General features: G+C 46.3%; 1 protein-coding gene across 1 annotated transcript in view; it reads right to left on the bottom strand.

Annotated features, from left to right (window-relative positions):
• Window positions 1–23,905, bottom strand: part of LOC143344993 (uncharacterized) — a 29,999-nt gene extending 6,094 nt beyond the window's left edge. Inside the window, exons 1-2 of the mRNA XM_076771657.1 lie at window positions 23,824–23,905; window positions 22,211–22,743 (exon numbers count right to left, since the gene is read on the bottom strand). Of these exons, the coding sequence (XP_076627772.1) occupies window positions 22,211–22,743; window positions 23,824–23,905 (615 nt within the window). The remainder of the gene's footprint in view (window positions 1–22,210; window positions 22,744–23,823) is intronic.
• Between the last annotated feature and the right edge of the window lie 237 nt (window positions 23,906–24,142).

The raw sequence follows: 24,142 nt of genomic DNA, 5'->3' as shown, positions 1-24,142 counted from the left end.
AAGCATTTTAAAAATAATGAACTAATGGAGGATTACATTGATACATATTAAACACTTGTTAGTTTAAACTAACGGAGGGCCCCAATAATGCACTTAAGGGTTAAACAAATAGAACTAAGAGTCGAGGCAGATCGAACTCTCTGTGGCAAAGTCGAGGGCGTGACCAGAGGCTCGAGAAAAACCGCGAGCTTCGTAAAACCGTGTCATGGTCGTCCGTCAGCGAAGCGTTACGCGAGTTGTCGGTTCGCGACGTATTTTATAAATTTTCAGATTGTCAAGAATCATCGTACGTGAAATTCGTTGATACGTTGTTTGGTTTAAAAATTGTAACTGTTTCGTTAGTCATCTTTTGTACACAGAGGGGGGAAAAAACAAAATTTATCGCGCTGTTTCCTAGCGTTTCTAGTTTTTGCCTCCCGATCGAGTTAAAAAAGAGTTTTGAGGCGTAGCTGGCGCACGATAATTCCGCATTCGGATAAAAACGCTTCCGTTACTCGTCGATCGCCGGAAGGCCTTCGCTTGCGTAACATCGCGTACAATGTACGGGACGATTAATAAGAGCGGATCAATGAATAACGAAATTAATTTATTCCCTTTAGTGGCGCGAGCAGTTAGTTCCGCTTCAGTTGTCGCGTCGAGCGTCGGAGTAGATCGAGCCTGTGCCGTTCCTTTAATCAATTAGGATTGAAACCTGCTCGAACGGGGAACTGCAGGCTCGGTCGTTAAACAGTATCGGATATTTATGTCGCGAGACTGGGACGACGATTACGATTAGGTTCGAATTGGAACGGTATTGGTAACTTCGCGTTCTACCGGTCAGAAGTCACAGATTAGAAACGAAATCATTGTTCGAAGTAACGTTCGAGATAACGGTTGACGTCGTGTAACTGGTTCGCGTAAAGTGTGACGATGCACGAATTCAGTTAAGGCCGTTCGGGTTTCTCTTTCGCGTTCTTGATTTCAATACACCTGTTCTTTGCAGTCGCAGCATCGAAAGTCAAGAGCACTTCTTAGCGATCGATTAACAGGGCGTGATAATATTTTCGGTCCGCTTGGCTCGATCGTACTTTCTAATTACCGTAATACAATTAGCAGGTTTCGTAACCAGGTGTCGTTCGATCGTCCAGCGTCGCGGATTATTAATATCCTATTACCTCGAGTCTAATCGCGCGTCAATTCGAATTTTGGGGTCGAATACGGTTCGATGTACGGTCGTGGTCCAGTTTTTCGAGGGTTTATCGTTCGAACGTCACGTATCGACTGTCGGAGTCACGGGTGTTCTTCTAAAATCGGGGTGGCCGGCGTATATAGACCGGGGCCGTAAGCTTGTCTCTCTCTCGCGAGCTTGTATATTTACGCATACCGACGGGCTCGACGTAACGCAGGACGCCCAGCGCCGCGACGCTTTTCGCCCGCGTCCCGTGTATATTTCTTCAAGCACGCACACGCCGACGCCCAACGACATACGGCCGGCGTGAACTCACGACCGACGCCACTCCAAATCCGCACGAGCGCCGAAAGCGTTGCGTTATTTTTCGCGCCGAGCTGCGCCGCTGACCGCAGACCCCGAAAACCCGCGTGCACCGTAACACGAGACAACCGCCATTTTCTCTTTGTCGCGCGGACGGAAGCTCGTTCGTCACCCGCGAACGACCCCCTCCCCTCGACAGTCCGTGTATAGTCTTTTGCGTTTCCACGAAAACCAGGCGTCGCCTTCGTCGTGCAGATTTTCCGGAATATCGTCGACCAAGATTCGGTCCGTTTATTTTTCAGAATCGTAGCCTCAATATACGCGTGGCAATCTCGCTTGGGACACGGATAAGTGGAAGATCGGTTACAAGACACTCGAACGCTACGATTTTTATAGAGTTATTTAGATTTTTATAGATTATTGCTCTATTTTCAGACGTGAGAATTGTTGGTTCATAAATACCACGTATAACGAATACTGCTTATTTTAGATGTTATCTGTAGAAAGGTAAGGATTCGACTAACAAATATGGCGTTGGTGCTTCCCTTTTCCAATAGATCCATTTTCTTGTTTTCATTCTTAGTAGCCTTTTCTACCTGGTTACGTCTCGTTAGACGCAAAGAAGATGGAAAGTCGTCGGGTTTTAATCGCGTGGAACAATAGTTTGACAAGTACCGATTTTGTTCTTAGCGTTATTCAAGAAATTACGGGTAATTAGTTTGTTGACCCACCCGGAGGATACCACGGTTCGCGAAGATACTCTGTAATTTTGCTTCGAGCCTTGTATGATGGATTACGGGACACGTCCAGGACGCGAGGACGCTGACCCCGCAGGAAACTGAATTTTAAGCAACAGAGTTTTAACACGGCCCCGTAAAGTGTCTCCTTAAAACATTGTTAATAAATTGTGAGAACAAGGGGGACAACTCCCGGAAACTCTCTAATTTGGGCAGCGCCAATGACGCGCTCGAATCTAAGGAAGCTCCAAACGGAGGGAAACTTAAAATTTATCTTACATACAAGGTGTTTGGCCACCCCTGGGAAAAATTTTAATGGGGGATTCTAGAGGCCAAAATAAGACAAAAAGCAAGAATACTAATTTGTTGATGGAGATTTCGTTAAAAAGTTATTAACGTTTAAAGTTCCGCTCGTACTGAATTTTTTTCTAGGAAATGAGTAGGATTTCGGGGAAACATATATTGACCAAAAATGATTGTAATTGAACCTTGCAACTAAAAATAATTTTTCTAGAACGATTTGAAATTTTTTAATTTTGTCGAAAAATTTCACAACTTCTCGAATTTTTTTCTCGAAAGTGAGTAGGATTTCGAGGGTATGTCTAATGACCCAAAATAATTGTAATTGACCCCTGCAATTAAAAATAATTTTTCTAGAACGATTTGAAATTTTTTAATTTTGTCAAAAAATTTCACACCTACCCGAATTTTTTTCTCGAAAATGCGTAGGATTTCAGGGGTATGTATAATGAACAAAAATGATTATAATTGCCCGCTGTAATTAAATATAATTTTTTTAGTATGATTTGAAATTTTTTAATTTCGTCTAAAAATTTCAGTACCTACTCGAATTTTTTTCTCGAAAATGCGTAGGATTTCGGGGATATATCTATTCACCAAAAATGTTTGTAATTGACCCCCACAACTGAATATAATTTTTCCAAAACGATTTAAAATTTTTGAATTTAATTCTTAACAACTTCCTAACGAAGCCTCCATCAACAAATTGGTATTTTTGATTTTCATCTTATTTTGACCTCTAGAATCCCCCATTAAAGTTTCTCTCAGGGGTGGCTGAACACTCTGTATAAAGCTTCGAGTTATTTCGAAGAAACGTTGAAAGAATTTTAGACATTGATAGTACAATTAATTTCTAGCTTTATTTTTATTTCGTGTGTCGTTGATTTCCAGGTTTGTGGAACCGATTGAGAAAATTGGAGCAGTTAATTTTGTGGCACCGGTGTCGAATAATGGGGAGGAATCCGGGATCAACAATTGTTTCTCGTAAAAGAAACCAGACGCGGAAAATTCCTCAAACGCGACGCGAGTCGACGCACTCGCTCGCTCAAAAATGTCGAACGGCATCGTCTCTTTCTGCGATTTGCAGTTACGTTCGCTAAATATAATACCGTTCGACGAAACCTAGCCCCGTGACGCCTGTTAGGAGCCTCGTCGATCGTCGAACGCTATTATTCGACGGGCGAAAGTCGACGTTCTAATTGCGACGCGGCCGATCGCCGCTCGACGCGCGATAATGAATTACCGAATAAGGGAATTACAGTTACGGTGTCACATATACGGTGATCCATCACGCAGGGACGGGCAAAAAATTACGCCGCGCGTGTAATCGCTCGATACGGCCAGTCAAACATTTTTTAATTAACGCCTCGACCCTGAATCGTGGCCTTTTTGCAAAATACAATGGATTAAATTACGTGAGCCACTCGTTAAACTAATATTTATCGACAGTGAGCAATTATTTAAAAGACGAAAACAGTGGTTCTGAAATTTAAAGATAAATTCTCTGGTCACCTCTGTAATATTTTTAACGCCCCAAATGTATCCAGAATTTTATATTCGTTTTGCGTTTGCTGCAAGTTTGAGGCCTCTTCGCAATGAAAGAAAATGGTTGCTCGATGGATCGTAACCGTTATGAAGCGATTAAATTCGCAAAGTAAACCTCCGCTTTGTCGAGCGTCGTGGAACGTTTCGACGGATAGTGTGAGCCAAGCTTTATCCGTTGAAAATTATGGCAATGACGAAGCAATAGCGTGACACTCCCGAAGGCTACGATTTTATAGTTTTTTATCCCCGTCACGCTGCAAATTGACCGCAAAGAAACTGTTGTATCGCATTCCGGGCTCCTTTTTCTTCCGTCCTCTATTTTCGTTCGCTCCGCCTCGACTCGAGGTTTTTCTTTATTTAACGACAATTAACGGGAGAAGCACCGTAATACACGATCTATTAGTTTAACGAAACGGTGCGGGTTCAATGTATTAATTTAGACTTTGGTAAGATTTCGTGAGACATTATTAACGCTGGAATTAACAACCATTCGAATAATAACATTCCAATTACATTTGTCGACCATCTGAATCACCAAAGTATTACAATATTCTAATAATTCGGATCAGAATCGAGGAAAAGTGACAGATACAGGAGAATTTGCTTGACGGTTACCATTAAATTCGACCGAGTCTGCCCTGAAATTTCTATTTCACGTTCATCGGGAAGAACCGACGCGAAAGTTGCCATTAAAGACTGAATAGCCATGGACGCCAAGACGCAGGAGCGTCGCTCGTCGCTGGGAAACCGCGGTTCCGGTTAACAAAAACGTCCCGGTTCCCTGCGAACTCTCCACTTTCACCTTTAAACGATCGCGATCAGAAAAAAAGGGACACTTTTTGTCGGTTTCCGGCGCGCGGGGATCCAAAAACGCGGGAAGCCAACGCCAGTTCCCCTCTCCCCCCCCCCTGTCTCGTTCGCTGATCTTTCCTCGTTGACTTTCCCACGTGGATTTTCCTCCGCGGGCATAGAGCTCGACTACGGGACGAGTCATCGTTCGCGCGTGTGCGTGATCAGAGGCCCGCGGAGCGAAAAGGTGTTCCGCGAAACGACTAAACTGTTCGTCGTTACGCGAAAGGAACGCCGGGGACCTAAACGGTCGTGTCTGAGAACTATCGTGTGCACCGTGGGACTCGAATTTCATTCCGCACGCAAACGATAGGATAATCCTGTACTGTTCCGAGGAACTGTCATCTTCATCTACTACGTAGAATCCCCCAGGAAATGTTGAATCCACGATCGACTTCATTTTGTCAGAAATATGGCGACGAGTCGAATTTTTGTCTTTGGAAACGTATTCGAGGTTGTGAAATTATCAATACTATCGATATTTCGATTACAAACGACGCCATTGTTCCCGCCATCTTTCGAGCGCCGCGCCGCCGTCGGCGGGAGAATTTGAAAGCTGAATTCCGTACGATCCAAGACAAATGGTATTTCATTGAGATTAGGTATGGATTGGGGTACGTTTGTAAATAATATTGTTAAAAGTAGATGCGTGGATGTAGAAAATCGATTCTTGCGAGACTGGGGGGGGGAGGACAAAGCGCAAAAGGATCGTCGGTGATTTAACGAATGCGAAACCGAGCACGCGAATTCGCTCGGAGGCAATTGGTAATGATCGAACCCATGAGCTCACACGAATCCGAGTGCCACCGTTAACAGTCGAATTAGCGAACTCACGCGTACGCGAGAGCGTTCATTAAATTGTTGATGCCGTGTAATCGGTAGTATCTTTCCGCACGCCAGAATGTCTCTTTTTGCACTACTTCCTCCGGGCGATCAATTTCTTCGCCACTTCCCTGAACGGTCTTCGGAGCCTTTTCGAGGATCTAATGTCCTTTAAATTGGACGATGAACTCGAAACACGCCGTGGATCCCGTTCGTCCTCCAAACTTCATTAGTTTAAACGACGAGCGCCGCGACGGGGGCAACAAGAACGCGGCAACGATCAAATAAGATTAGTTACCGATGGTATTTAACGTATCAGAACGGACTTGACTCGGAACGAGTCTCAATTTCAGGAACGCACGCAACAGAGGACTCGTTGTTCTTCTTCCCTCCTTTTTCTCTTATTTTATTTATACTCCTTGGAAGCAATTTGCTAACAAAGAACCATTTACGACAAAATAGTGCGCTAAGAGAGTCCAACTTCGAGGCGTTCGAGAAATGGTTCGAATGTTCGCCGCCAGGTGGCCATTTAGCGATAGTAAGTTCGCTCGTGGACGGTCCCACGAATTTGTCAGGAGAAGGTTAATGATAAATTATAACGACGGAAAGAAGATCCGAATGCAAACACGAAAAATCGACCGCGGAGTCGAAATCACCGTCGAGCCGACAACGCCGCTGTCAGCCAGGCCGTTCATGCGCCATTTGCTGTCTCTTAAATCGCCTCGGGTGCGGTTAGTTCTTGTGTACTTTATACTGTGGTCATCGCAGCGTTCAAACTCCTCTTCCTGGACATTCTTTCGCGGCAAGAACGACGCGGAAAACGAACCGCAGCTTTTTAGAACCCGAAATGAATCTTAACGATATTTACGGTATCCGGGACTTTCCTCGTTGAAAATTCAATGCCTCTATTATGTTTCTCACAACAGAATTATCCTCGTTTTATTCGGATCGTCGTATAAATAATAAATAAAATACAACCGTTACCGCGTTAGATGCAACGCGTGGTGTATTTGCATAACGATGGAAAAACGGTCGGTTTCCACCGGATGCGCGGTACTTTGAAAGTACCGTTTCTCTTTAACTTTTCCAATTAAATTTTCATAAAGTTCCATTTCGCGATCATCCCAGCAATAAATCAATGATACCGCGGACGTAAAATATGGATCAGCCGGCGGAGTCCGGGGCTCTGTTCCCTATTTTTCTTTCGCGCAAATTAACGAACACGGCCACGCTCGCTTCCTTTCCCTACCGTGGGCGTCGATCGTGCTCGGCAATCCGACGCGTAAACAAAAGAAAGGAAACCCGGCTGACTAGGATGGTTGCTAATTTAAACAAAAAATAAATCATACGTACCGGTGAGAATCGGAACGATGCGAATCGCGTTTAACCCGTTTCAAGTGGTTCGTGCCTCTCGTCCCACCCCCTCTTCGGTCTTCTCACGGAAAAATCTGACGCGCTAATGAAATCGTCGAGCAATTAACGTTATCACGGAACCGCCCCGAATACGATTTTTTCTCCATAAATAAGTTCTACGACATTGCAACGCGAACATCAATCAATCGTGATTTAACAAATCATTCATTTTAGATATCTGGCATTGAAGATCCCTCCCTAATCGGTTGACCATTACGTGTCGAATACTTTGGGTGATCCTGAAGATTGGAGCATTCGATAGAAAGAACAATAATAATTTGGACGTACGTAGGCGTCGGAATGAAAATGAAACGCGCGATTATGGCGTTGCGCAATGAGACTCGCGTCGCTTACGCCTCCGACTCGTAGCGCGATGTATTCCCATGCTCCCGGGGGAGCTAATTTTCCGTCTGAAAAATGAATCCGGCTGATGGCGTTTTAAAGAAACCGACCGCTAATCCACTAATCAAAACGTCATTCTCCCACGGTAATAATCGAATTAATAATTTTATAACGAATGCAGCCGACGACTGTCAGTGCTCGTACCACCGACCGAGAGACGTGATAGCAATTAAACGACGACGGTGGGAAAATATCGTGGTTTAGTCGCGATCATGATGCGAAAGCGTGGTACGGTTAAACGCTTTTATATAAACATAACATAAATGGGATACAAGGTTGGAAAGGAAGTCGTTACGGGAACTTATATTGACGCAACGTCTGACGTTTTGTTTACATTTATATTTGTTCGTTTATCGACAAACGATCGAACGAAATATCATTCTTTAAAACGGATTAAATTCAATTTTCATAAACCATTTCCTCCAACCTTGCGACTTGAACTTTTTCTCCCCTGATTACTATTAGTCGTAATAGCGCGAGAATGAATTTTTCTTCGGCGGAATACACGAGAAATAATTAAGCGAGCTCGTGGTTATTCATCAAGGTTGATATTATAGATAAAATGGAGTTTTCAACGCTCCTTAGAAAACCGTATTTAATTGGTGTTAATAAGAAATAAAAAATGTATTGCTGCAAGAAAATGTGGAGCCCCATCGTGGAAAGAGATTAAATAAACCTATAATGGTAAATGTATATCAATGAATAAATGAACGAACTTTTTGAATAATACATGGCCGTAGCAGTAAATACGAGAAACCAACAAGAAACCTAATTAAAGTAAATAGAATCTGCTTGTATGCACTCCTGCAGGAGCCACGAAGTGTGTACAAAGTTTAAGTAGATTGTACGATAACCAGCTGAGAGGATAAGAGTGGCCGTTCCGACGTTAAATTTCTTATTCATACTTCGCTATACATCGGTTTTGTATATTTCTCTATCCACTTATATGCGTTTACCATTGTAACATTTTTATGGATTCAAAGTCTACTTCCTTTTCATGTTCTCACGTATTATTATTTCCTTTTCCTTTCGATCTTTCTACAAACGCTATTGCAAATGTAATTATAAGATCCGTCTTAAAATTTTGTCAGCAGCCATACGCGATCAACAAATCTCGAGCAAAATCTTCCATTTTATACATTTCTGGTACTTGAATCCACACATTTATTTATCCAGAAATATTAATGCAAATTTCTTCCAAATAAGAAGCTTGTTAAATCGAATTTATCCAACGATAGTTGTCGAATATTTGAAACTATATCTCGTGCTCGTATTCCTCGTTCAATACCCCAGAGTTGAAGAAGAGCAGACAAAATGGACGAAAGAATGTTACGATTCCATCCACTGGAAAGGGTTCCGAGGTTGCATCGTCGAAAGAAAGCCGACGGTTGCGTGAGCGCGTCGCGCGCGAATTACAAAATCGCTTTCGATCGAAACTCTCGGGTCGCGCTCTCCTTTCGACGTACTCGCGCGTGCACGCGCCGCGACTCACGCCATGCTAGTGGTTTCCAAACTCTTTGAAAGGTGCCCCCACCACCCTAAAAAAAAAAAAATCGACAATTTCTACGCCAGAGAAAAGTGGCACGTTCGGTACATTAACTGGCAGACCGAATCCGCGGGATTTCCAACTTCGTCTTCGAATTGGCGATTACATCAGTAAAAAAATCGTTGCATAAAAATTCCTACAGCTACGTCGATCGTCTGCAAACGCGTCTACGAAGTTTCAAATTTTCAAGTATGCTCGTCTCCTCGAAAAAAATTCCTGAAAATTCGAAATAAGTTCTCTTTGGTGTGATTTTCGAATTGTCGAAGCTTCCCCTCCTTTCGTGGAGGTCACGCCCCCTACTTCGCGACTCGCCTAGCCGTAACCTAACCTAGCCTAACGAGTGAACGGTCTCTTGGTTCCAGTGGCTGGTGCCATCTGTCGGCGCGATCGCCAACCAGTCGAGCCGTGGCTTTTCCCTTCGAAAGGAGAGACAGCGATCGCGACGGCAATGCCATCCGTGACTGGACACCGCATACGATTTCACGGCCGGTGCTCAGCGCGTCTTATTCGTGTGTAGAAATCGTGAAGATCTCGCGTGGATATCCGCCTCTAAATTGGATTGCAGCTACCTGCAGTCTCTCTTTCTCCCCCCCCCCCTCTCTCGCTCTGTTTCTCTCTCTTGTTGCGTTTCTCCTTCACCCCGGAGACGATTGTTTCGCTCTTTTCGATATTCGATCCGGTTCGCCATCGTCATTCGCTCCTCGTCCGTTTCTATTAATCCGGAATTTAATTTCGAAGCTCCTCCGAGCGATTTCGCATGCCGATTATAACGTCCAAATGATTTATTTTTATTTTATACGTTCGAAAAATCAATTTGGTATTTGTTGTGTTGTTTCCAGAGACAGCGGTTTACAGCAATTTTATCTTTTTCAATAATCAGCGACACCGACGAGTCAAACCTTTAAGATTGATTTATTTCTGCTTTCTGGGTGATTTCAATGCCGAGCGTGGCGAATAAGACATGTACTTTTGTTCCCGCGAGAAGACAGTCGTACTAGCTGCATCGATAGCAATCTATTTGATCGTTCGAAGACTAAAGAACCTCGATATTGACGTGCAAACAGTTTTATATTGGTTTATTTTGACGGGGAATGTTTCCCGAGAGATTTCAATGCCGTCTGCGGCGAACAGGACACGTCGGAAGGTTTCTTCTTCTCGGAAGACTACGGTCATACCGTTTGTAACAGTAACAATTTATTACTTTGAGATTTCATCTTCGACAGAATACGTCTTTAATAATCTTTAATAAAAGATTGATTTATTTCGGTTTGAAAGGCTCTTCCAGTGGCTCGAATAACGATCGTGGCGTTTAATTTTTAGAACGAGAACGTTAAAACATTGCATCAAAACTCGATAGGAACAATCGTCTCAGGCAGAAATTATTGGATCCTCCGTGAAGATGGCAGACACACCGTCATCTGTTAGCCATCGAACGAGAAACTGTTTTGAATACCGCGAGTTCAAGTCTGTTATTTTGAACCTGGTACGTTTCACGTCTAAACTATTTGCGTAGGCACCATTTCTTTTTCTCGACGCAACGTGCTCTTGAATGGCATCGTGATGATTGGGATTACGATGTCTAACCTTGCATTGTGACAGCCAACGTTGCTTTCTTCATGACGGATGAACAACAGGACCTCGAACAACGAGTGTCCAAACAACCCCTCGAATAAAAAACAACATTTTACAGGCGATATTTTTACAATTTAATTAAGATACAAGTATTGGATAGAATACTTGGATATTCTGTTAGCGAGAGAATTCCCTGTATATCAGTATTGGCCTGATCCTCGGGACCGGGACATAAATTAGTCTCCGCGCTGCCCCTATTCCAGCAGTTCAAACAAATCGAGCCCGGGATCGCCTCTAATTAAATAACAAGAAATGTTTGTTTTCCTCTTTTTCCTCAAACAACTATCGGATGACACGTTGTTAAACCAAGTATATTTATTAGACGTTGGAGCAACGGCAAAGGTGAACGAGCTCGATCGTTAACCACGTGGAAACGAGTTCCGTAACATCGCCGAGTTATGAATAAAAATAGCAGAATTGCACACGAACCTTTAATAAACCGATCATCGAGACAATCGTACAATTTTTCCTCGTGTCGTTCCTCGACCCGCCACTTAGCCTCGTAGATCTTTCCTTTCGAGCACAAAAAGGTTCGAAAACCTCGTCCTCCACGTGGTCGGGGCACCAACTACCGTCCAAAAGCGCGTTCACCTTCTCCATGGCTCTAACGTCCAATAAATATACTTTAACAGCGCCTCTAATTAACGTCCCGCTTGAAACAAAGAACTGCCAAAGCCACAAACAGTCGCTCCACCCCGGGGACGAGCGTTCGTGCGGATAATGCCCGAGCCGGGCTATACACGGGTTGCCCTAGCCGGGGCCACAATCCACGAAACTGCGCGAAAAAAACTGATTCGTAAGGTCGAAAGTGGCAACGGTAAGTAGACGCGAGGCGGAGAACGGAAACTGGCAAAGATGGTAGCTCGGAGCCGATCGACCTGTCATTACTCCACCTCGATGGAGGGAAGCATGATCCAAAACCGTAAATTACAGAGCATCCTGGGGAACAGACGACGCGTACGCTCGGGGTATGGGTGGCTGGAACGAGATAGAATCGCGAAGGGGGCAGGTGGATGGACGAGGGGGTCTGTTACGAGGAGACGAAAGACGAGGCGGATCGTTCGAGCGGAAAACGCAACGGTGGCCAAACGCGATCGGGTCCAGGGGGAAATTAAAAACCCCGACGGTGGCATTTACGTCCGACTGAGGATCGTGCGCGCGATGGAGGGGCGCAGAGACAGAACGAGGAACGAGACGGGCCCAGAAATCGGGAAAAATTACGGGGTGCTACGGGGCCAGGGTCGAGTCCTGGTAGCCATTCGTGCTGCAAATCGTTAATCATCTCGGTTCCGATCCTCCCGGGGAACACGGAGTCCGGGGGCAACATTTTATTCGAGCGATAGACAACCGACGGATCAATTTGTTCGATGGAACGTGGAGCAGCCATCGAATCTCTTCGAGAGAGTCAGAGAATAGCTAAGAATAATTGGGGAACTCGTAAGGAACATGGCGTATGAGCATTTTTGAGAGACAACAATAAAATTCTTGTTTAGTGGCGTCGCTCGTTAACCCATTTATGTCGAATACTATTGAATCAACAGTATAAATAAGAAAGATCGAGACAACGGTGTATAATTTTGGAGAATTCTGTTCCCAAGGATTATTTTTCCGTGTGTTTTCTAACCGCAAATTGGAATCGTAAATATATCACTCGGTACGGAACCGAGGATAAGTAACTGCCGTTTGATTCGTTTCGTTAGCGTGATCGCAGTGACGATTGCATTAATGTAACCATGCGAAAACATCTGTAACGGGAACTTTGGATTAAAAAGAGCATTAATAAAGAACGATTTTCTTAAGCGCTCGAATCGAAATGCCGTGCGTCACGCTCGGAACCGGAACAAACGCAGCCATCTCCTTTCAGATCGCTTGTTAGGCCTTACTTTTGACATTAATTGCGCTCAGGACACGATCAAGTTGTAAAATCAAGACGCGGTTAATGTTTTTTAAATACGGAGAGAACCTCTTGCGCCTGCTACCATTTTTGCAGTGCCAACAATTCGTCGTTGCATTGTTCGATGCTGAAATGCAATTTTTAATGGAAGCAGTCTACCAAAAAGATTGAATATTATGTCCCAAAGCGTGGTAATCGTTTCTGTTAATTTTTTTAGGATCGTCTTAATTTCACGAGAATGCCCGGCGCCAAAAATATTCCACAGGCTGCCAGGATCGTTCGAGGGGCCATCAAATTCGCGGAACCTCCTGCGCGACAGTCTCGTTTTATTGGTCGGCGAACGGTGTAACCAGTGGTCGGTGGATCCGTGTCGCGGTGTCTCCGTTGCCTGTCAAAAATCGCCACGCCTCTCTGCCAGGTCCGAAAAAAACACGTTTCGTATGTAAATGGGGGGACCCGGGCGGTCAGCGTCTGAGAAAGGAAGTCTCTCCGCGTACGATTCACGGGGACGATTTCGCGGCGAGTCGCCCCGGGGCGACTGGGAATTATTATTAGTCCGCGATAATGGCAGCGTTAAACGCACGGAACGGCCCGATCAAAGTCACATTGTTCATCTTTCGAACGACGAAGCCGTGCCTCGCGGTGATCGCGAGCGTGGTCGCGTCGTCGGACGACGGAAAAATTGAATGGCCCGATACTCATCGTTAATCGTTGGTTCTCGTGCCCGAGGAACAAGACCCAGCAGGCCAGTGGCGGATCTAAACTTATCGCCAGACAGGGACTGAATTTTATTTGAACGATATGGAGGATTTTGATACGGCGGAATGGATTCCTGGCGCGAAAAGAAACCGAAAAGTCCTTTATCGTTTCGCGATCCGATGCCTCGTTCTCGAGATACGCGCGATCGAAGTTTACCGACACGCGCCATTTGTATTCCGGTCAGCTGATCTCGCGGCGCCACACGCGCACACCGACGCGTGTCCGTGAGCGTTCTCGCGCGCGACAACTTCGAACGCTCGTATCTCGGGAACGAAGCGTCCGATCGCGAAACGGCAAAGGACTTTTCGATTTCTTTTCGCGCGAGGAACTCGAATATTAGGCCTTGCCCGAATTCTAAGAAACACAACTCAGCAGCGCAAGAATATCATATTATTGCGCCTGGTTCGTTAGCAATAAATTTCCAGAGATTAAGTTGTAAATAAAATTAGGAATAAACCGGCGGGTTATTTGCGTAAACCATCCCGTTTCTCGACTCCGAGAAGCAGTTATGTGAAAAAATGAAGAAACGAGTTATTTAGGGTCTCTTTTATGCGGAGGATCGAAAGCTGAAGCTTCGTTAGTCCCTTGCTCAATCCGCCCCTGCTATTGGATATTAACGATCGAGCGGGGGGGCCGATCGATAACGCTAAGAGATTTTTTGTTAACGTACTAATGCGTAATGTCAGTGTTTAATACCGTCCGCGTGTAATTACGGTGTTTCCCCGCGCCTGAAACTGATTGAAAACGCGTCTTCTTGCTATTCAGGCGTCTCGAACTTGAAATTACCGCGTGCTGGATAAACTCTGTACGCGCATGCGCGTTTCTGCGGGGGGGAAAAACAATTACCCTTTCTTTTTCATTTTAAAGACGCAGCCACGCAAAGTTTAAAGAATCGAGCGCCAGGAGCAGCGGTAGAACTCACGTTTCACACGCGAGGAGTCGAAATGGCGTTCTTTCTGCGACTAAAAAAATTACAAAACTCCGTTTCAAGGCCGATGAAGACACACCATCCGCGAACGAGCTTCCGGTTGTGGCCGCGGAGACGCGAAACTCGCGACCGTTCGCGGAAAACATACTTTCGTCCTTTGTTCGCGAGGAAACGCGCGCGGAATCGTCGACGATCGGCTCGTCGCTTTCGTTTTCCATTCGAATCCGTGCGGAGAGTTCGCGGATAGATTCGTCACGGTCGACCGCGACCCTTTCACGGCTGACGGGGGCCCAGGGGGGGAAAATCGCCGTCGCGCCGATGAATAGTCGCGTTAATAAGAAAAAGAAGAAAAAAATATGTTATACAATTATGGCTGTCAACGGACCACGAGGATAATAAACCGACGTTCTCGATCGAACGAGATATCATCGGGCTCTCCGCCGCGACCGCCACCTGGACGATTTATTTGACTTTTAGATCGGCATGATTCACTTAACCTTCGTCGCGAACCGATCTTAACCTTACGATGGGAGGATCGATTCGCAATGACACGTTTTCCCGAACGAAACTTCCCTTGCAATTAGTTCCGCGTCAACTCGAAGGGAAGAGAAATAGTAGTCCTTCGAGGAAATCTAATTATGCAAGAGTATAAACATCCTAGAAAATTGTAACTGTCGTAAAGTGACAAGGAAGATCGTACAAATAATAGCTATCAAAGCGAGAGGTGAAAGTAGTGAAAAATTACGTAATCGCTCACGATTGAAAGTGAACGTTTCGATCATCCTGAGTTCGAAAGAATCGAAAGCTAAAAAAAATAATCTAAGGTATCCTTTCTCGTCCAAACGAAAAGTCCCTTGTATCGTCCAGTGAGTTGAAATCGAGTTATTAATTTCGTTAATTTTCCTCTCCGTGGTGGAGCAAATTCTTTGCTAGAAGGGTTGCGCGACGCGAAACATTAATCCTCCGCAGACTTCGTTTCTGAATATTCGAGACAGCGAGGCGAGCAATGCTTCCGGCGCTCTCGTCTCGAACTCGAGCCCCGGTTCAAACGATTCCCGAGGAAACCGTCGATGAATCGAGACTGCAGTGCTTCGACAAAGGGCTATCGACATCGTTCGAAAGTCTACCGTCTCCTTCCCTTCGGGGCCGGAGCGATTCGCGACGCGCTCGCTGGCGCAGAATTCGCTCGTAAATCTGGCACGGCCGCGACGCAGAAGGCGGTTTCACGTTCTAAAGCGTTCCGTCGAGGCATCCCGCAGTAAACTGCAACGCTTCTTGGCTCCCAGCGAAACCCTACCGGATTCCACGGGGCCTGTATCGCCGGCTTGTCGTGCGAAATTGGCTTCCACTACGCGAAACGTACTCGATACGGACCGACGCCGCGATATGATTTACCGTTTCCACGTCCGCGACCTCCCCCTTCCCCCTCGCGACTAGATACCGCGGTACCCGGGCCCAGGGAATGGGCCTCCCGGGAATGGAGAAGAATTCACTTTGGACCACTCGCTTTTCCGCAAACTCCGTTCGATTTCGTTGCTTTTCAGACTTATTCTGGAATTAAGATACTACGTGGGCCTGTGGACGAGGGAAGGGGCCCAAAAGAAACTTCCAAACTCCTTGATATTTTTCTACAGATGTCACGATAGAATATTTGAAAGTAACTAGTGTTTATAATGTTAGTAGAATTTTGAAATTATAATGGATGGGGCGAGAAAAGAGGCCCAAAGGAAACTTCAAATCCCCCCAATATTTTCCCAGAGACGTCACGATAGAATGTTAGGAAACGATTACTGTTTGATTCTAAAATCAGTAGAATTTATTTTGGGATGAAAGTGGACGAGAAACGGGGCCCAAAAGAAACTTCAAACCCCCCCAATATTTTCCCAGAGACGCCACGATAGAATATTAGGAAACAATTACTGTTTGATTCTAAAATCAGTAGAACTTATTTCGAAATGAAAATGAATAGGACGAAAAACGATGCCCAAAATGAACTTGAAGGTTTCTACTTTGAATTTTCCTATGATTTCTCGTCCATTTTTTATCGATGCTCCCTCTGGAATATATGAGCCTCTGAACGGGGGAAGAGGCCCAAAAGAAACTTCAAACCCCCTCCCAATATTTTTCCAGTTCGATTCTAAAATCAGTAGAATTTATTTTGGAATGAAAGTGGACGAGAAACGAGGCCCAAAATGAACTTGAAGGTTTCTACTTTGAATCTTGCTACATCCTCCTATGATTCGTCGTCCATTTTTTATCGATGCTCTCCCTGGAATATATGAGCCTCTGAACGGGGGAAGAGGCCCAAAAGAAACTTCAAACCCCCCCAATATTTTTCCAGTTCAATTCTAAAATCAGTAGAATTTATTTTTGGAATGAAAGTGGACGAGAAACGGGGCCCAAAATGAACTTGAAGGTTTCTACTTTGAATCTTGCTACATCCTCCTATGATTCCTCGTCCATTTCTTATCGATGCTCCCCCTGGAATATATGAGCCTCTGAACGGGGGAAGAGGCCCAAAAGAAACTTTAAACCCCTCCTAATATTTTTCCAGTTCAATTCTAAAATCAGTAGAATTTATTTTTGGAATGAAAGTGGACGAGAAACGGGGCCCAAAATGAACTTGAAGGTTTCTACTTTGAATCTTGCTACATCCTCCTATGATTCCTCGTCCATTTTTTATCGACGCTCCACTTGGATACAGGACATTTCAGGGGCCTTAATATCTCCCATAAAGGATTTCAACTGCGACGGAAATTACCCGCATCGAACGATTCACGGGGACTACCGTCGACTCGGATTTACTCCGTACTAATGTTCGGTTTCACACTAATGAGTCCAGTTGCTCATAGAGACACTGTCAACGTGATTGATTGCATTCCTCGATTCTCTAGAATTCGTTGCACTTTCTCCTTGCTCCGTCGCTTGTTATAATTCTTCGCCGGCCTCTGCACGTTTTCCATGCGAGTATTTAATTTTTCACAACCGTTGCAACTTCATTAGGGGACTTCGATCGAGTCGATCCGCAAACTCACCGCGTACTCGGGATTCACATCGGCTCCTCGCATTGTAGACTTGATTGATCGTGCTTCGCCGTATCTACGAACTTCCTGGCTCCATTTTGCGTTCTACCCGAGTGTTCTAGCGATTCTACGAACCCGTTTCTACCTAGTATCTCGAGAGCCTCCGGACGATCTTAACGAAGGTAGAATTAAAAATTCGATCCTACGAACGGAAAGATTGCAAATACCAGAGCAAAGGATTATCGATGAATTCGACCAGATTGCTCGCAGGGAATTCCAAATGAATTATTTAGAAACGTTCCCGAATCGCGCGTTTGTAACGAACGTCTAAAAGTTTTGTTATCTATCAGAAGCACTCGACCAGCAATGAATCTATTTCACATCAGAGGCGAGCCTTTCCCCGTGGATTGTCAAACAACATCCTTCACAGACCTCCCGCGTGTCTGTCACGACGCAACAAATCCTCCTTGATTAGTTATTTTAGAGAATTCTTGGCGTTTATTTGCCTGTCCGGCGCGAACGAGAAGCAAACGGAAGAACCTTCGTCGAGACGGTCGATTATGCTAAATCCGTCATTTAATGTAACCAACGTGACCGATCCCAACGTCCACTTGTCCGTCGTTCGAACGACGTCGCCAAGTTTCGCTAGAATTTCGCTGATAATTCGAGACTGCGAGACAGCTGATGGAATCGTCAAGCAAACTGTGCCCCAAACTCTTTCGAAGGCGTCCCCCCCCCCCCATAAAAAGAGAAAAACATTTCGTCGAGATCAGTGGTGGTTTTCTATTATTACAAATTTTCTGTCGCGTCGATCTTGGGAAACTCGAAAGGGAACTAATCGTTTCGATGCAAAGAAAATGTACAACGGCGGAAAGAAACGTTTAAGTTGCTCGCGTGAAACGTTTCTTCGTGGAATGTTCGTTTTGTAAGAAAATTTCTTCTCTTTGGGAGCTGTTTTCGTCGGATTCTCGCCGGCTAACGCAATTGTTCCCCTGAAAAAATGCATTTGCACCGGCGAGGCTGGTCGCTTTTAAGCGATCCACAGTGAAAGTACCGAATGTAACTTCGGTTTCGCGTGTTAAGCCTTTATAAATATATCCATTGACTTTCTCGTTTGGACGGTAACATCGGGACGCATTATTAGCGCATCTAGCCAATTTCTACAACACCGTCGAGAAGAAACGTGTCGGGCAACCGCTAATACGCCATTACGGGGTTTAAAAAGCGTTACCGTGCCCCCTTGAATTTTCACTTGGCGAGTTCTGGAGCGAACACCCATGGGGATAGCGTCTCGAGTCCACGTGAAGTGTAAAAGAAGAGTCGCGGGATAGAAAATTGTCGTAAAATTGTGGCTATCGTGTAATAAATCTCGTAATTTTTGTATTCTGCACGAAGAAGAAAGCAATGGTTCCCGATGGGCGGATTATTCGTCGTGAATGGCGAACCGCCGATCGACGCGGATAATTATTTATTTATTACACAGAAGCATGTCCTGCGATGCACAAGGAGAGATTAGAGCACGATATTCTATCGCGAAAATTGCAAGATAGAAAGTTTACAGAGCTCGGATCTAACGTTGGCTGGGTTACGTATTCTTGCAAAAGGGTCGATATCGAGGTTAGGTTTAATAACAGCACTTTTAGCCGCTGTTCGTTACGCACTTGTATAGTCTTTGTATTTACACGTCGTATACGTAGCACGGATGTTTAATATTAAATTATTAAATTAAAGAATTTTCGATATGGAAAGTATTCCATTATTGGTATCTTTTACGAGATGCAATCTTTAGTTAAAAAGTTTTTATCAAGAAGATTTTTAGACGCAGTTGATTCAACGAGAGTATTCGGATCTACGATCATTGGATGTCGCCATCTTTGAAGACGATTTATAATTACGGTTATTGTAGGATATCGGTTGACCCCGTTCACGGAACATGTTATTTTTATACATTCGTACATCAGAATCTATGCTGTATCGATGTTGTATCTTCTGTGTGACGCTCTCTGCAAATGGCGAAGCAACGATAACGGTCTGCATTTTATCCAATCGAGTGAAATGAAAACAAATATATAGAATTTAAAATAAATACACAAACCACATTACTTAAAATGCCCTATTAGGGGGAATTGTACGAATAAATCAGTCCTACAATATAGGTCAGTATTTTCCACTGGGTGGGAGGAAATTTCGAATATGAAAAGGGCGTGGGTAAACGTTTCATTATATTAATGTCGGGGTATATTTTTCTCGAATCGTTGTAACCTGCCACTTACCACGGAAACTTTTCTAGTTTCTTTTTTGTTATTTACGGGGGCGTGTTGAAAGAGGTTCGAAAATCACTGACGCGATCGAAAGCTCTCGATTAGCGGCGAGCGTTTTATTAATCTCGAGTCGCAACGAGAAGAACAGAACTTCTGGGAAAATTGTCGCCCCGCGGGCGTCGTAATCACCCATTATCGTGATTTCAAGTACGAGGCGCCCTCCGGGGTGGCCCCGGCTCCGGAGAAAAAACGAAGGGCGACACGGCCATTGGCATTCCGGACACGTTCTGCCACTTTTAAGTAATCGTGCGCGTTTCGCACGACCTACGACACCCGGGAACATTATCCCTCGGAGTAGGTGCAACCTAAATACCACAGATCACGCGCAACACCGATCGTAATATTTAATATTTCAGCGTACTAAACGATAACAAGCAGTGACGTGAATATTTGGTGATAAGATTGCACTTTTCGTACGAGTATACTCGATCAACGGGTCAAAAAAAGACGCTGCAATAACCGAAATATTCGGTACGTATACTGATTAAGAATCAATCAAACGATAATAACCCGGCTGTCAAAGGTGAAAGAAGCCTAGAGAACCTTCTAACCATCAGGGACGACGAATTATGTATCTGTTTCTCTCGTAGAAAATCGGATTTTGCGAAAGCCCAGTCGAGCGAATCTTTTACGATTATCGTTAGGTTTCGAGTGCTAAATATCGCGGATCTGAGATGTTGGCGCGTAAATCACGGTCGCGACAATTGTATCGGGGCGGTCGAAATAATCGTAAAAGTTTAAGGCTCTGGACGCCTCGGTCGCTTCGATCGCCATAAAGAATCAAGTTCGCCGGAGGTGACCAGCGCGACGATCGTCGCGAAACCTGTCCCACGGAGACTATCCTCTCCCGATGGAGCCGCGATCGTTCGCGATTCCTGCTCCCCGGGCTCGAAACCCGCTCGGTCGGTCAAAGATCAAGACGATTTCGGCCCGAGCGTTCGCCGCGCGAAACCTCTCGTCGATTATAATTCCGGGGCGTCGCGGAGAGGCACGCGGAGCCGCGGACAGCGCGCGCGGTGCGTGTTGCGCTCACCAACGGCCGGGAAACCGGTTCCCCATACGTTTTAATTTCACGCTGACATCGCCGCGATTCAGTTTACACGGATACTGGCCATTTTCTAGCGCGGACCGCGAGATTAATGCCCAACCGGTGCGCGTTTTCCCAGGAAACGTTCCTTCGTCTCTTCGAGGCTTTCGATCTTAATCGTCCGGGGGCCCCCGCTAATCGAACTCGTCCACGACGCTCTTTCTTACTCCTGACCGATCGACGGGTTAATTAGCGCGAGATTGATTTCTTGTATCGACCAGTCACCGTGAGAATCTGCACGTCGGATCTTGGCCACTCGATCGCGACACTCCGTTTCCGTCACTGTCGTTTGTTCGGGTCTGTTTCGTCGGTGGTGTTCCGAGCCCAATCGAGGGTTTTCGCGGACGCGCACCTCGCGAATATTCGTTTCGACACAGTGTTTTTTTTTCTTTTAGCACTTGGGCGCCAAGAGTCTCTTGGAGATCGATCGTCTCCTTTGGCACTGGAGCACGTCAGGTGCCTTTTCTTAGTATTCTTCTACACGTAGGAGCACAAACACGAAGGAAATCATCCTCTTTAGCGGTGTTCTCCGAATGTTTCATTCTCAGGAAACGGTCAAGGATACCCAAAGTGTAGAAAAATTGTCATAGAAGCCTCGTAAATCCTTTGGATGGATCCAGTTCAGCAGTTCCCTTTTCCAATCTTGCGTCCCACAGGTAGACTCGCTGAATTTCTCAAAGGGAGCAAGTTAGATAGTAGAGTTTGACAGATCACAAGTCCATTTGACAGATCACTATCCAATCAAAACAAAAGAAGTAACATCGTCAACAAGGCCACGAGTCCTTCGAATGGATCGAATATCACAATAGCGAAGTTCAACAGATAGACATCCCATAAACTCTATCGATCTCAGAGTCAGGTCCAAGAGTGCCCCTTCCCTTATCTTTCTTCTGGTCATCGTCGCCAAAATCAATTTCTTAACACCCTCAACCGGGCTGTTTAAACTTCACTGGAACCATTTGAAACTCTGGAACTCGGTGGTGATCGGTTTGTTCGCCAACAAGATTCCATGTGACCGCGTCAGCACTCCGTACCAGCCTCGTATCTTGATCCAACGGGCACACAGAGCACTTCTTCACGATGCACTATCACAGTTCCTCGAAACGTCCTCACTGTCCTTCTTTGACCGATGACAGGCGGGACGTCACACTCCGCGACGTTCGATCGCGCGGCAAAGTCACTTCGTCTCGATCCCCGATTTTACGGAATACTATACGAAGTCTTCCACGTTAAGGATTTAGAAAATCGTCCAAGTTCGATAGCTGTCCTACGGTACGCGTCCCCTACTACGTCCAACGTGTGCAAACCCAAACATTTAGACTATCTGTCGGTCCGTCACCCTTACCTACACTGTCACACGCCGTGTCACCAACAACTACGCTACCCCTGCCAGTCACCAAACTGTCACTGTCGCGTCTGTCAGAGTCCCTGGGGTCACACCCCGTCTGGATGTCGCGTTTTCGTGAAATGTATCGACTCACCTGCAGTATGTATCCCCGCGTGTAATCCTCGTACGTCCAGCCGAAAGCGGCTAGTAAACGTGTCACTTGCGCGTGCGGCAACTGGTTGAACAACTGATCGAGCAAGATCTTAAGGCGTATCGGCAGTGCGCGCGAGCCGTAGAGTACGAGGGATGCGACGTCAAACGCGGCCGTCGGCTCGACACTCTCTGAAGCCGGTGGCCTCTCCTCCTTCTCCGCGACATCGCCGCCCCCACCACACGCACTGCCCCCACCACCGTTCCGCTCCCCACCCGTCGACCCCCCACTAACGCTCGTCCCCCCACCATCGACACTTCCATCGCCGGCACGGCCGCCACCTCCACCTCCGCCGCCACCTCCGCAGCCGCCTCCTTCCCTCGACGCGGTCGTCGTCGGCGTCGTCGTCACCGTGGTCGTCGGCGTCGCCTGCTTCGCCCTCCCTGCGCCGCTTTTGTCCTCCCTTCCAGTGCCACGGGGGCTGGAGACGACATCCCCACTCCGTTGCTGGCGGAGGCCCGACAGTCGCGCCAGCGCTGGAACAACAGAGAAGAGAGGAGACGGGGTTAGAGAGAGAGTCGTCTGTTTGGCCGCAGTGCGCGCCACGGATTAGCGCGTGTGTTGGTGACCGTGGACAAACGGCCTCCCCCCACCCCCCACACACAACGCCGTCTCCGGTCCTCCGGGCACCTCCCACCCCCGCGTCTCGAGCTCCCACCACCCAGGACCGTACGCCACGCTCTGTCCTTTCGTTTTGTTTCTGTCTCCTTTCGCGGCCTCCAGCCTTCCACCGACTCGCTCTGTCGACTGTTCCGTGTGTCTCTCTCGCTTCTGTCTCTCCGGGTATCGTACGGACGCAACCTAGGGTCGCCGTGGCACCGAGGGTACTTACTTACCCCCCACTACTCCGTCGCCGGACGTACCCCCACCCCGTAACCCGCTACCAACACACGTGACCGTCACCTCCGACACACCGACATCCCGCCGTCGCTACCAATACTGTGCGAGCTGGAATGCACGGGCAGTCGCGCGGCATCCCCACCAGCGGGATTTTCTCATGAGACTCGGCGTCCATCAACCTGCTGCTGCCGCCACGGTGTCGCGGCTTAGACGGCGATCGCCCGTACTACCAAGCGCACGCCAACGCGACCAAATCGGCAAGGGGTGTCGGAAGGTCAGTAAAAAAAATCCCGTCGACAAGGTAGAAACGGGCGCATAATTACCAAATTACCGACTGGCGTTCTAGATCGTTCGCCCGAGCGTCAACGCATCTTTTGTTCTCTGTACTCGAGACTGTTGCGATGCAAATAGATACAACGAAATACACTTAATCCCAAAATAACAGGGGGGGTACAAATTTCGAGTTCGAGGGACGTTCTAGGGACAATGTAGGCGTTCGAGGGGGCGAGCAATCCGCTAACGAAGGTTTCTGGCCAAGCGACACTTAACCGGGTATTTTTATTTTACGACGTTCGGAGTCTACGCGGCAAATAATTAGAATTTATGAAGAGACTCCTTAGGGTGATTAGATTTATAGGTCCGTACCACTTCGAAGATCCTTTGATTACTCGGCTACCTTTTCTGGCTTATTGAAACTACCACCGGCTCTAACCAACCGTTGAAGGGTTTGGCATACCTGAGAAGCTTCGGATTTTCGTAACGTAAGAGTATCAAGAAGTTCTCTGTTGCGCGAGGCATATTATGTTTCTCTTTGGACACTGTAAAACAAAGTCTGCAAGCTCTGCGCTCGCGAATGTATTTCCACAAAAATTGATCACGTTTTTCGTAATTAGAGGGGTTAATTTAGCCGCGAACGGAGCGCGTAGTCGCAGGGTTAACGGTTCAAGGCTGGGGTTCCGGAGTTTCGCGAAGGGAAGACGCCCGCGGACACGGTGGGCCGAGTTGCTTTCTCAGACACCGACTGGTCGACGTATA

The sequence above is a fragment of the Colletes latitarsis genome, chromosome 1, assembly GCF_051014445.1.
Source record: "Colletes latitarsis isolate SP2378_abdomen chromosome 1, iyColLati1, whole genome shotgun sequence".
NCBI classification, from domain to species: Eukaryota; Metazoa; Arthropoda; class Insecta; order Hymenoptera; family Colletidae; genus Colletes; species Colletes latitarsis.
The sequence above is the reverse complement of the archived record's forward strand: the minus strand, read 5'-3'. Positions and strand labels throughout refer to the sequence as shown.